General features: G+C 37.2%; 1 protein-coding gene across 1 annotated transcript; it reads left to right on the forward strand.

Moving 5' to 3' along the window:
* Positions 1 to 2,457: 2,457 nt before the first annotated feature.
* On the forward strand, positions 2,458 to 13,476 carry LOC142984598 (aldo-keto reductase AKR2E4-like). Its single transcript, XM_076132336.1, has 7 exons — positions 2,458 to 2,537; positions 7,683 to 7,775; positions 8,339 to 8,521; positions 9,112 to 9,228; positions 9,919 to 10,086; positions 10,516 to 10,716; positions 11,245 to 13,476. The coding sequence occupies exons 1-7, from the start codon at positions 2,499 to 2,501 to the stop codon at positions 11,464 to 11,466; spliced, it is 1,023 nt and encodes a 340-aa protein (XP_075988451.1). The 5' UTR covers positions 2,458 to 2,498; the 3' UTR covers positions 11,467 to 13,476.
* Positions 13,477 to 13,575: the final 99 nt, after the last annotated feature.

The following is a 13,575-nucleotide window of genomic DNA, read 5'->3' on the forward strand; positions in this document are numbered from 1 at the left end:
GACTTTTATATTCATTGGTTTTTTAGTCCGGTTGTAGATAACCACATCTCTACGTTATCCCTTAAAATAGTAATAGTCAAAATAAAAGACTGTGGTTAATAAAAATCGAATCTGGGACTCCCAAAAAGTAAAAGTATTCTTAGACGGGATCAAAACAGGTTTTTAACCAAAACATTATAAAAACACAGTTAAGGGTGAGTCGGGACAGTGCGCAATAGGTTCTAGCATAAATTTATTTTAAAAATAAAAACAATGATAATATTTTCCAAATTTAAAATATTATTTGTGCGATCCACATATAATTGTTTCGGGTCTGGTTGTGCATAGTCTGTTGTTTGTATGTTTGTAAAAGTCCCCACGACACAAGAACAATTCTTAGTGCGGAAGTTGTCTTTTCTAAAAAATTATAAAACAAAATTGTTAGAGATTTTAACAAATACATACTCGTATTTTTAGAGATTATTCACTACATATTTATAACTTAAATCTCGCTCTTTTGCCGTATTATTGATGTTAATATGCACCCCTAAAAACAGATAAACACAGCACCCCAATAATAATGTTTAATTACACATCACTTTCATAGTTATTACATAAACTCGTTATATTATAGACCAGTTTGAAAGAATCTTGTCTTATAAAAAATGGAGGTCCTTTGAGACATACTGAGCTTACGTTTTGTAACGACTTACTAGTCATAGCAGTCATGCAAGTGTCATGCTATGAAACCGAGGCAAACAAGATTGAAATACATACGTAAAATCACGGCCTTTTCCCGTAGGGGTAGGCAGAGACCAAAAAAACCACTTGGTCCATACAAAATTCCTTTGCTTCGTTCACATTCAGAGATTTTGTCATACAAAATGCATGACTGTGAGTAACCAATAAGATAGAGGCGCCCATAGCCAGTTGCGCTCACCGGTCGGTAAACGATCTGTGAGTTAAGCAACCGTTGGCGCGCTCATTCCATAGATGGGTGACCGCATAGTGGTATTTGAGCTGGGCGTCTCCGTGCTTCGGAGGGCACGTAAAAAGTCGGTCCCGGTTGTTATCTACTAAGGTAACAGTCGTTAAGCCATGTCAAAGGCCTTCGGGCGGTTTGAACAACTTTGACACAAGGTTGACCGCTGACCATATGATAAGAAGAAGAAGACCCATAAGATGATGGTGAAGTGGTTTAGGTGGTCACCACGCCACCACCAGTCCATCGTGAGGTCGTGGGTTTGATTTTCACACAGAACAAATATTTGTGCGATCCACAAATAGTTGTTTCGGGTCTAGTTTTACTTATACATACATGCTTAAATATTGGATACTTAGAAACAACTTTTGTTCAAATAAGGCCTATAACTTGGTGTCAAAGACCTGCTGTATCATTGTTTTGACAGGTATTTAACACCTTACAAGTTTGGTATTATTAACATATCCATACAAGTACACATAATAATTGAGAAAGATAGTTTTTGCGTGTAAATATTAGCTACTTACAAATACCTATTATCCTTTTGTTATTTTTTTCGATGAAACTGCTTTACTGCTATATTAATTGAGATAAAAAGTTACTGTGTGGCCGTGAACGGAAACGCTGGGAGGGAACGTCCTAGAAAGACATACACAGACTATATCGGTGATGTGTTGCAAAAAGGTCAAGTGCTTCTCGTAACCGACGGTCCTGTATGACAACATGTATGTATGTGAATGATACAAGAGAAGTTTGTAAGGATCGTACCAAGTGGCGTTCTCTGGTCTCTGCCTAATCCTATGGGAAAAAGGCGACACTATGTATGTATGTAATTTTGGATAAAGATTTCTTTAGATTTCGTTACTTTATTAATAACTGGCCTTGACATTATGTGTTATTATTATGGAGTATTTCCTTATTGCGATTATCAATATTAATGCAAATATAATCACTAAATTTTAAGACTAGTCGTTTTTTCGTGAAATAGTAACAAGCATTAAATAAAATTTGTTTAATACATTTATTGAGGGCGTACAAAGTCCCCAACCCACACTTGGCCAGTGGACTCAAGGCTTAACCCCTCCTCCTCGTTTGGGAGGAGACCCTTGCCCTGCAGTGGGACAGTAATGGGTTAAAAAAAAGTAATAGCATACATCAAATTCCATGGCGCAGTGGGTAAGATCCCCACGCCGCTACCGTTGTGTCGGGTGCTCGTGGGTTCGATTCCCACACGGAACAAATATTTGTGACAACAAATGGTTGTTTCAAGTCTGATCGTACTTTGTGTTCGTTGTTTGTATATTTGTAAAAGTCCTCGCGCCACAAGAGCAATTCTTAGTGCGGGAGTTGTCTTTTAAAAAGAAAAAACAATACATCCTTAAACTACATTAAACGAAAAATTTTCTTCAACGAAATATCATATCGAAGATTGTCATGCCTTTTAAGTTATAACGTAAGCTAAGTATATGAAGCGCATCATAGCATCAGTAGTTGATATAAGCTTGTCGCGTCGTACCGCCTCACTCGGACATCGAACATGTTGCCGACCGGTCTTATCGCGTGTGTGCTGCTGCATGTGAGTACTTTACATTATAAGTTCCTTTTTTTTTATATCTCGGGACTACAGAGTCCCGGACATTTGGAAGGCGTGCGTGGGGCCGAAGCCAACACGTAGAGGCCCTTTTTAGACGGCTTTAATCTTTCAATTATGTATGGTGTCACAATCCGGTGATTATCCCTGTTCACACTATAAAATGCACCCAAGGACAATCACCGGACTGTGTGGAACTATGGCAAAACTAATGGGAAAAACTACTTGGGCTATTAAGGTGGGGTGCTAATGGACATGGGTAATTGGGATCTATGGGGACTATGGCGCCTGCCGATAACAATGTTAAAAACACGTAAGAATGGCAGGCGGAGACTTGCCAACTCACAAACTGGGCCCAAGTTTATTATTATAGTCATTTTAGGGTCTTTTTATGTTCATTCGTTCTTTAAGATCATGGGCCAGTTTTATAGCTTATGTATCAGTCAAATAATCTACTCTAAAATATTTAATTTTAAAAAACAATAATTTCTAAAAGCCACTTTTTACTATTTATAGATTTGTTATTTAAGGCCCAAATGATTTTCGTATGTATGTATATTTATAGAAAAATATCCAACATATCTTTGTAATGATGAATAAATTTGCTTAAATTATTACTGTCCCATAGCTGGGCAAGGGTTGCCTCCCGAAATGAGGGAGGAGTTAGGCCTTGAGTCCACCACGCTAACCAAGCTATAGGGGTTGGGAAATAATATCGTGACAATTAATATATCAATGCATTTCACATCATTACCAATGTTTGTAAACAACTCACCTACTGCTACTAACGAAATGTTGAAAATATAAGGTAGTTGCAATAAATTCCAACCTCATACTGTCATTGCTTTTATGAAGATAATTTAAATAAGGTGTTTTTTAAGAAGTCTAGAAAAACTTAGGCTTAAATTTATGTAACACATACGATTATCTAAAAGTTAAGAGACGGATAATACTAACATATGTTATTTAAGTATATTAACTGCTTGTAAAATGGAAAACGAAAACGAAAAATTTTTGGTTCGTTAAAATTCAGTGTGCTAAGTTAAAGTTATATATGTATTTGATTGTGATTGATCTAAAAACATATAAAGTTAAGTTTTTATTAATTAGTGCGTGTTAATGACCTGAATAAACCTTGAACTTGTAAAAAGTGTGTTTTTCATACTTTATCAAGTTAATGTGAAGGTGAGAGGTTACTTATAATTAAGTAAGTATTGCACTAATTAGTAAGTTATTGATAAAGGTATGTTATTATTGTATTTAATTATGTTTTGTTTGTTAACCGACTGTTAAAGGGAGGAGGTTTTTAATTTCTCAATTAGACTGTAGGTATTTTTTTGCACGCTTGATACTTCATAGTTTGTATTTATTGTTTAAATTATGTTTTATTAACTAAGTTTCTAAATAAAGGGAGTTCTTAAATCGTGTTTTTTATGTTTGTTAGTTCATAGTGTGTCATCATTAATTCTGTCTGTTTTCAACCGACTTTAAAAAGGAAGATATTCTTAATTCGTCTGAATATTATGAAATCTGTAAGAGCGAGTGCAACCTGCGCCGAAACGTTAGGCATTTTAAGGTAAAATGCGTGTTCGCGTTAATTCCCGTATTCTATTATACATTATACATACATGCAACGCGAGAGTTTAAAAGTTATGATTATGAAATCTGTTCAGTAGATATTGAATTTAATCGCGAACGAACAGAAAGACATGGCAAGTAGTTTCTACGTGGTAACAATCAGCTGCATTATATTTTCCTGGAAGGCACAGACAATGTTTAGTCTTAAAAGTAGTATTGTAACTCGAAACAAAAAACTGATGGGCAGACAATACGATTGTTTGTTTGCTTTTATAAATTGTCTATTGTATTCACATTGCACTGATTATTACTAACTGCACGTTTGTCGCAGTGGTTAACGTGGTCACCTCGCCGTAATAACCGTAGCGCCGCGTGTGGTGGCTTACAATCTCGGGACAAATCTTTGTGTGATGAGCACGAGTATCTGTTCTGAGCCTGGTTGTCAATTTATTGTTTGTTATTTTTTTGCTACTCCGCTCCTAATGACCGTAGCGTGATGTTATATAGCCTATAGCCTTCCTCGATAAATGGGCTATCTAACAGTAAAGGAATTTTTCAAATCAGACCAGTAGTTCCTGAGATTAGCGCGTTCAAACAAACAAACAAACAAACAATCAAACAAACAAACTCTTCAGCTTTATAATATTAGTATAGATATAGATTATAATATTATAATATTAGTATAGATTATAATACGCATCGTCTGTCATAGCGTATAACAGACCTAATATTATGTTTGTAGAATTGTAACTTATTATGGTATGTACAAAGCTTATATGTAAATAAACTTCAAAAGGGAATGGAATGAAGGCCTTTATAAAGTTCGGCCTTGCGTTCCAATATTACTGTATACGGGTACGATGCATACATACGTATTATTATGTACTATAAATTATAAATAAAGTCGCTTTCCGCAGTCTGTCGTTATGTCTATATGAGTATTTTTTGGCGACCTCCGTGGCGCTGTGATTAAGATAGTCGCCACGCCACTACCAATGCGCCGAGAGGTCGAGGGTTCGATTTCCACACGGAACAATTTATTATTTGTGCGTTCCACAAATAGTTGTTTCGGGTCTGGACCGGTTGTACTTTGTATCCCTTGTTTGTATGTCTGTAAAAGTCTCCGCGACACAAGAGAAATTCTATGTGCGGTAGTTGTCAAAAATAAATATAATGATTAAAAAAATATGTACTCTTAGATCTTTAAAACTACGAAACGGATTTTGATGCGCTTTTTTTATTAGGTAGAGTGATTCAAGAGGAAGGTTTATGTGTTTAATTTGTTAAGATTAATAGGTGTAACCTGGGTAAAGTCGGGGCGGGTCGCTTGTGTTTAATATATTATTATTATATGGATATTTTAAATGCAAGAAACGTATGTAATGTGTATATTATCAAAATAGTTTCCTTATAACAATGGCGGAATAATAACAAAGCTTATGCTTGGTTTATTTTAAATAGAAACTGGAATTTAATAGTTTAATATACATTTATATAACAGTTAAGTAAATAATGTAATGTTCCCAATACACATAATGTATTGCGCGAGTTTTACAGTCTAAAACTTAGTGATTCGGAGAGGGCGTAAAGCCGTCGGTCCTGCGCCTGACCTCTCACTGGTCGTGTCGGTTATCCGTCCCATCAGACTATGAGAGTGAAGGAACAGAGAGTGTACCTGTGTATTGTGCACACACTTGGACACTATAAACAAAGTCTCACACTGTTGGCCAGTTTCAATAAAATTCACTGCTGTATCCGGATACCGGCTAAAAATATATTATTATAACAGACGTGGTATTAAACGGAAAAAACTGACCAAGTGCGTGCCGGACTCGAGCACGAAGGGTTCCGTACCAAAAATATCCAAAAAAAAACAGATTTATTGTATGGGGACCCCCATAATATTTTTTTTGTATTTGTTGTTATAGCGGCAACGGAAGTACATCATTTGTGAAATTTTCAGCTGTCTAACTATTACGGTTTTTGAGATACAACCTGAAGACAGATAGCTTAGGCTTAGCAATAGGGTCCCGTCTTACCCGTTGGGTACGAAAACGTAAAAAGTTACACACCTCTACTATAGAGTATAATAAGCTTAATTATAAGCTAATGATTACCTATTTGTGCATCACTGATCACATTATAAAGTCCTTCACAGCGAATTATGGCAAATTTTCTCCAAATTATAGCCATAATGGGATCGTATTATAAATGCTATTATTAGCTGTAATCCTCCTATATTTATGCACTATTAAGTATAATACCTTTGGTGTGGGAAGGCTAATTTTGCACTCGTAAACTGGTTATGTAGTTTAACAATTAGGTATGGTTAGGTACCTATCTTTATATATATCATTCTTCTGTAAGTGTGTATGTCACTGAACTTCTCTTAAACGACTGGACCGATTTTGATGACATTTTTTGTGTGTGTTCAAGGGGATCTCAGAATGGTTTAGATTCACAATGTTGTCCGCTGGACAATGTTTTTTTATTTATTTTTTATGGCAAACCAACGTTTGCCGGGTCAGCTAGTAGTGTTATATTTTGCAATTGTGGTATATGTGTTAGGTATGTAATTTGATATTGTGATTATCATTAAATGAAATAAGATCCGAGAGTGTTATTATTGCGGTGCATTAATTTTTTTTCCCTATTATTATTATAATTGATTTGATAAACTTGTATAGTCCATCAACTTAGCTGTGAGTTCTAGCAAGCATGACTTTTTCTTTCTTTCTTTTCTTAGTTTTCTTAAATAACATACAAACAACTAATTGTGGATCGCACAAATAATTGTTCCGTGTGGGAATCGAACCCACGACCTCCCGTCACGAAGGTAGTGGCGTAGTGACCACCTTAACCACTGAGCCACAGAGGTCAAAGATTAATCTAGATTATAATTAATAAATAATTCTGTGTATTTCCTTTCCAAGATTTCATTTCTCAAAAAAAATCCGGTGTGGCCGAAATACGAAATTCAGAAATAAGTTTAGATTCACCTGGGTGACTTTTAAAAAGGCATCGTACATCTACATAGATGTGTATTAAAAACTCATGTAATTTCTATACAAATAAGCTATTATTGTATAGTAAATAATTTCAACAGAAACGTAAAAAAACAGCTCCATTTTATCTAAATTGCAGTTTAACCTTGAAACAGTCACAAACATTATTTAATTAACTATATAACACAATCATTTGGTACTACATACATATGATCGTATTTATTTACTAAGTACATTGACCCCTCTCCCCTCTCCATACTTATGTACTTAGCTGTAGTAACGACTGAACGCTGAACAAGTGAGCATTGTTTTATTAAATATCTTAACGATAATCTAAATAAATATCATTGGACAACTCACACACGGTCATTTGATTTCAAACTAAGCAGAGATTGTACTGTGGTAACCAAATAACTGATTAACATACAAATTTCATGCAAATTGGTTCAGTAGTTTAGGCGTGATTGAGTAACAGACAGACAGACAGACAGATTTACAATCGCATTTATAATATTAGTATGGATAATGTATTATTGTTTTTTTTCAGATGGCTGCCTCGGTGGAGGTGCCGAAGCTCAACATGTTGGATGGAGGGCAGATGCCTGCTATAGCTCTCGGCACTTACCTTGGATTCGATCAGGTACTGTTACCACTTGTGTTGTATTGTTACCCACTGCTGGGAATACAGTATCCAATAGAATATCTATAAATACACTATCGACCGACGTTGAACGATTTACAGAACCATGGAAAAATAACACATAACTTAGTTAAAAAGGTTTTCCTTCATTATCTATGGAACTCATAATTTATTTGATTAGGAACTCCAAATTACTATATCTTTAGTTTTTTTTCATAGCCCAAAACAACAAATCAAAGCAAAAAGTTATTATACTACCTAATTTACATTTGAAACCAAGATATTGGCCCATGACCAGTTGCGCTCACTGATCGGTAAACAATCTGCTATCTACGGGCTAAACAACCCTTGGCGCAGTCATTCCATAGATGGGTGACCGTATAGTGGTATTTGAGCTGGGCGTTTCCGTGCATCGGAGGGCACGTTAAGAGTCGGTCCCGGCTGTTGTCTACTAAAATAACAGTCGTTAAGCAACGTCAGAGGCCTCTTGGGCAGCTTGAACAACTTTGACACTAGACTGCGACAAACAAACAATTACTTAGTAGTCTACTCGGTCTTTCCAGAACGGCGTTGTCCGGTCTAAATCCAAGGAGCTTCGTGACGCAGTGCTGGCAGCAGTAGACGCGGGCTACAGGCACATCGACACTGCTGCCATCTATGAGACCGAGAGCGAGATCGGAGAGGCGCTCAAGATGAAGTTCAACGAAGGAGTTGTTAAGAGAGATGATATGTTTATTACTACTAAGGTAGGTTGCAAAGTTAGTTGGTTTGAAGAGAGGACTTAACAAAAAATATGGCGTTTTTAGTCAAAGTAAGGTAAAAAAGATCACATAAAACCAGTCTGCTTCTGTGGCGTAGTGGTTTAGGTCGCCACGCCGCTACCATTGTGTCGGGAGGTCGTGGGTTCGATTCCCGCACGGAACAGTTATTTGTGCGATCCACGAATAATGGTTTCGGGTCTGGTTGTACTTTGTATCCGTTGTTTTTATGTTTGTAAAAGTCCCCGCGACACAAGAGTACCTAATACTTAAAGCGGGAGATGTCTTAAAAAAAGTTGCTTTGATTACATAATTTCCTAATTTTGATTAGGAAAAAAACTATATTATACATAGGTAGCATTTTATCACTTACATATAAATTCTTGGAATGCCTAAAGTCACAAAACACAAAAGTATTAAAGGTACTAACTTTCCGATAATAATTTTAATGAATAACAAAAAGTAAACCCACGTACTTATATTATTTTTTAGCAGTAGACGCACTTCTTTCAATTGTATCATTATCAAAATATCTTGCTAAAGACGGAAGGACTAACGGTTATATTTCCATGTTCCAGCTTTGGAACACAGCCCACAAGAAGGAGCAAGTGGAGCCAGCCATCAGGAGCGCTCTCAACAAGACTGGGCTGGACTACTTCGACCTTTATCTGATGCATTGGCCGATTGCACTTAATGTGAGTAAGGAAACCTGAAGATCTTGGATTAAGAGTTACTTTTTAATACGCTCATAGCCTGTACTCGGCAACGGCACCTCAGCCAGTTCCAATTTAACAAGCTGTGTGAGTATATGACACTTAAAATTCAAAAATTCAATATATGTTAATTGCAGAAAATATGGCAGGTACGAGATGTTTAGGACGCGGAGTATCCAATCGGAGGTACCGCGTCCTGGCCACTTTATGGTGACAGTTGAAGGAACACCGTCAGGTTTTTAGTCGGTATGCCCAAATTTAAAAGCCGGAACGCCTAGCCGGCGGGAGAGCCCGACAGACCCCCACTACCTCCCTGGAGCGGGACATGCAGTAATGCATTTTCCTGACGAAAAAAAAAAAAAAAAAAAAAAAAAAAAAGGTACGAGATGTTTACATAATAAATTAGTGGGCATCACAATATAGTTCCTACTCTCTGGGATAAAGGTACTTCGTTACTTCGGGCAATTATTGAGAATTTCTTTAATAGAAAATCGCTGTGTTAGCTTTTTGGTACGACCCGGGATTCAAACCCGAAAACTATACGGCAGAGTAGGCGTAAAGATTCACAAATAAGTTAAAGTATTTTTTAAGGATCCATTTTATGGGCCATGCTCGTAAAGACCGGTTCAAAATGATTTGTCTGTTTACGAGAAGACTTTCGTTTCCCTCCAGGAAGACAACTCCTACGCCAACGTGGACATCATGGAGACCTGGCGAGCTTTGGAAGACGTCCAGCGCCTCGGCCTCACCAAGTCTATCGGTCTCTCCAACTTTAACAAGGAACAGTTGCAGAGAGTCCTCAGTGAGGGCAGCATCAAGCCTGTTGCGTTGCAGATTGAGGTAAGGCAGCCAAAGTACAGCCGTACTTTGGACATCAAAACTCATAGCCAGCTGCGCTTACCCGTCGGTAAATGATCAGTGGGTAAAGCAACTCTAGGCACGGCCATTCTATAGATGGGTGACCGCATTGTAGTGTTTGAACTGAACATCTCCGTGTTTCGAAGTGAAGTGATAATTATCTCCAATACACATTCGAAAACCTTGAATACTTGCGTGGAAGGCAAATGCTTGTTATCACATTTTTATTGTGACTTATCATACTTACAAAAAATCTAACTTTATTTCCATTAGTCGTAGGCAGAGACCAAAGAACGCCACTTGCTACCATACACAATTCTACTGCTTTATTCACATACATACATACATCTTATCTTACCATACACGACCTCAGACAAATACAATAATCTCTAATATTCTTTCTCTCTTCAGGTACACCCTCAAATCATCCAATCAGACCTCATCTCATTCTGCAAGAGTGAAGGCATCATAGTGATGGGCTACAGTCCGTTCGGTTCGCTAGTGATGCGCTACGGGCTCCAGTTCCCGGGACCCAAGATGGACGACCCCCTACTGGTGGGGCTCGGACAGAAGTATGGAAAGACCCCAGCGCAAATTGTATTGAGATGGGCGGTGAGTCTTTCTTTATTAATTTACTTGATGACCCGCGTGATGCAGCTGAATACCAGTGTTTTACATGCAGCAACTGCCTATCGGACCTACACAACACAGTTACCTGGGTTATAACACGATACTAAGTAAGACTGGTTGTCAGACTTTCAAGCTTCTGACTACTGGTAACGACTGTCAAACCAAATATTGCTCAAATATTATTAGACAATCCATTTTCATAACTATTAACTCTTTAAATCGAGGAGGATAACTTCTACGCAAGCAAGATACCTCTCAGATATATTTTTTTCTTTTTAAAGACAACTCCCGCACTAAGACTTGCTCTTCTGTCGCGGGGACTTTTACAAGCATACAAACAACGGACACAAAGCACAACCAGACCCGAAACAATTATTAGTGGATCGAACAAATAATTATTCCGAGTGGGAATCGAACCTCCCGAGGCAATGGTAGCGGCATGGCGACCTAAACCACTGTGCGACGGAGACAGACATTACTAATTTCATCAATACTAATTTTTATTTACAGGTCGATAGAGGAGTAGTACCAATACCTAAAACGATCAAACCATCCCGTTTGACAGAAAACATCAGCATTTTCGACTTCAAGCTGACTCCAGACGAAATTGAGAAAATTAATCAATATAATTCCAATACTAGGTACACCATCCCTTCCTTCTGGCAAGAACATCCCAATTATCCCTTTGAAAAGATCGATAACCCTGTGAAAGATCCTTTCAAGAAAGATTAGAGAAGTGTTATGTTTTAAATGTAGGCATGGCATGGGATTTTAAATGATATTTATAAATTGACAGATTGTTTATGTATTATCTGTTGAAATGTCAAAGTTAATGCTCTCCGATTTGCGGCAATGGCGGCAAATTTCATAAAACCAGCCAATGATGCAGAACTTTGTTTATAGTGTCAAAGTGTGTGCACAATACACAGGTACACTCTCTATTACATCGCTCTTATAACCCGGGTGGACGGATAAGTGATAACCGACACGACCAGTGAGGGGTCAGACGTAGGACTGGTTTAACGTGCTCTCCGAGGCACGGAGGTCTACGACTTCAACTTCCTAAACACCGGGCAAAAAAATCTTTGAAAATGTCTTAACAATAGTCAAAACAATAATAATCTCATTAAAAACAAACAGGGGCCGAAACAAGTTCCGAGGTCGAAAATACTGATTTTACTGACCAAAAATTCAAAAATACTGACCAAATACAGACCATTTCTAAACCGTTTTTCAGGTGAATGGTGTGAAATAACAAAAATACAAATACAGTCGAATTGAGAAGTCAAAATCCTTTTTTTAAGACTGTTAAAAAGCTTATTTTCGGTTATTGGTCTCCACCATCCCTGTAGTCAACCAGCATCGCCTTTTTAGTGTGTTAAAAAGCTTCGTTAATAACGAACTTTCAATCAGGTCTTACGAATTTTCAATCAGGTCTTACGAGTTTTCAGTCAGGTCTTACGAGTTTTCAATCAGGTCTTACGAGTTTTCAATCAGGTCTTACGAATTTTCAATCAGGTCTTACGAGTTTTCAATCAGGTCTTACGAGTTTTCAATCAGGTCTTACGAGTTTTCAATCAGGTCTTACGAGTTTTCAATCAGGTCTTACGAGTTTTCAATCAGGTCTTACGAGTTTTCAATCAGGTCTTACGAGTTTTCAATCAGGTCTTACGAAGTTTCGCAAAAGTGCGCAATGGCGCTAAAGCATTTTCACTTCAAAAATATTGATTTCAAAAAAATAGCAAATTTTAATTTGCTGTTCTATTGAAGTCATGTGATGCTTCAATACATGTATATGTTACTGTAAAAGCCCGAACTGTGGTAAATCCTAAGATTTTCCAGTATAACCTAAGATTTGCCAACTCTCAATGGTGAAAGTCCGAACAATTCTTTTATTTCGAACTTTTACCTCTATTCACTTGATGATGTCGAGATGTCGCCGGAGCACCGCTTCGCGGGGTGCTTTCCTGCATTGCATTGCATTCCTGCTGAGTGGTTTGAAAAAAAAATAACGACAAATAGCTTTGCTTCGCTCGCTCCCACCTTAGCCTTCTAACCTAACTTACCCATGTCGCTTTGCCCAAAACTCCTTCTTTATAACTATGTTACGGTATATAATTATACCGTTACATAGTTATGAAGAAGAAGTTTTGTATATACTGTATATGTTACAGTTTTTAAACTCCGGCTTGTTCGAACTTTTACCATTGAGAGTTGGTAAATCTTAGGTTTTACCTTAAAATCTTAGGATTTACCACTGTTCGGGCTTTTACAGTAACATATGTATTACGCAGATCATCAACATAATATCGAGCATCCAAAGCAGCCCTCTGATATGATTACTGGGCAAATCGAGAATGTAAGATTGGCCAACAGCAAAGGAAAACAAAAAAAAAACGTGTGTCAGTTTGGAAAAATACTGACAATACTGACCGATTTTCTAAAATACTGACTTTTACTGACCAGGTCCAAAAATACTGACTTTTACTGACTTTACTGACCTGTTTCGGCCCCTGAACAAAGCAACGCGTAAGAAAAAATATATGTAAGAAATTGTGTAATAAAATGCCATGCCAAGCCAGTAACCACCTTATTTAGTTGCCAGTAAACTCATGGATAAGTGATAAATAGCTTATCTGAAAGAAACTGGCCGCTAATTTAGTTATAAAAATATTTTTGTGAGCATTTTGTGAGTTTAGATTTTAGAGATCTCAATATAGTGTAGAAATAAATATAATTACAATGAAATTGTTACTTTTATTTGTGTAATAATTACGCCATTATTTTATTGTATTCGATCGCTTATGCCCAGCACTGAAACTGAAGAAAATAAAGGCTGGG

This window comes from Anticarsia gemmatalis, chromosome 27 (assembly GCF_050436995.1).
Source record: "Anticarsia gemmatalis isolate Benzon Research Colony breed Stoneville strain chromosome 27, ilAntGemm2 primary, whole genome shotgun sequence".
Lineage (NCBI taxonomy): Eukaryota > Metazoa > Arthropoda > Insecta > Lepidoptera > Erebidae > Anticarsia > Anticarsia gemmatalis.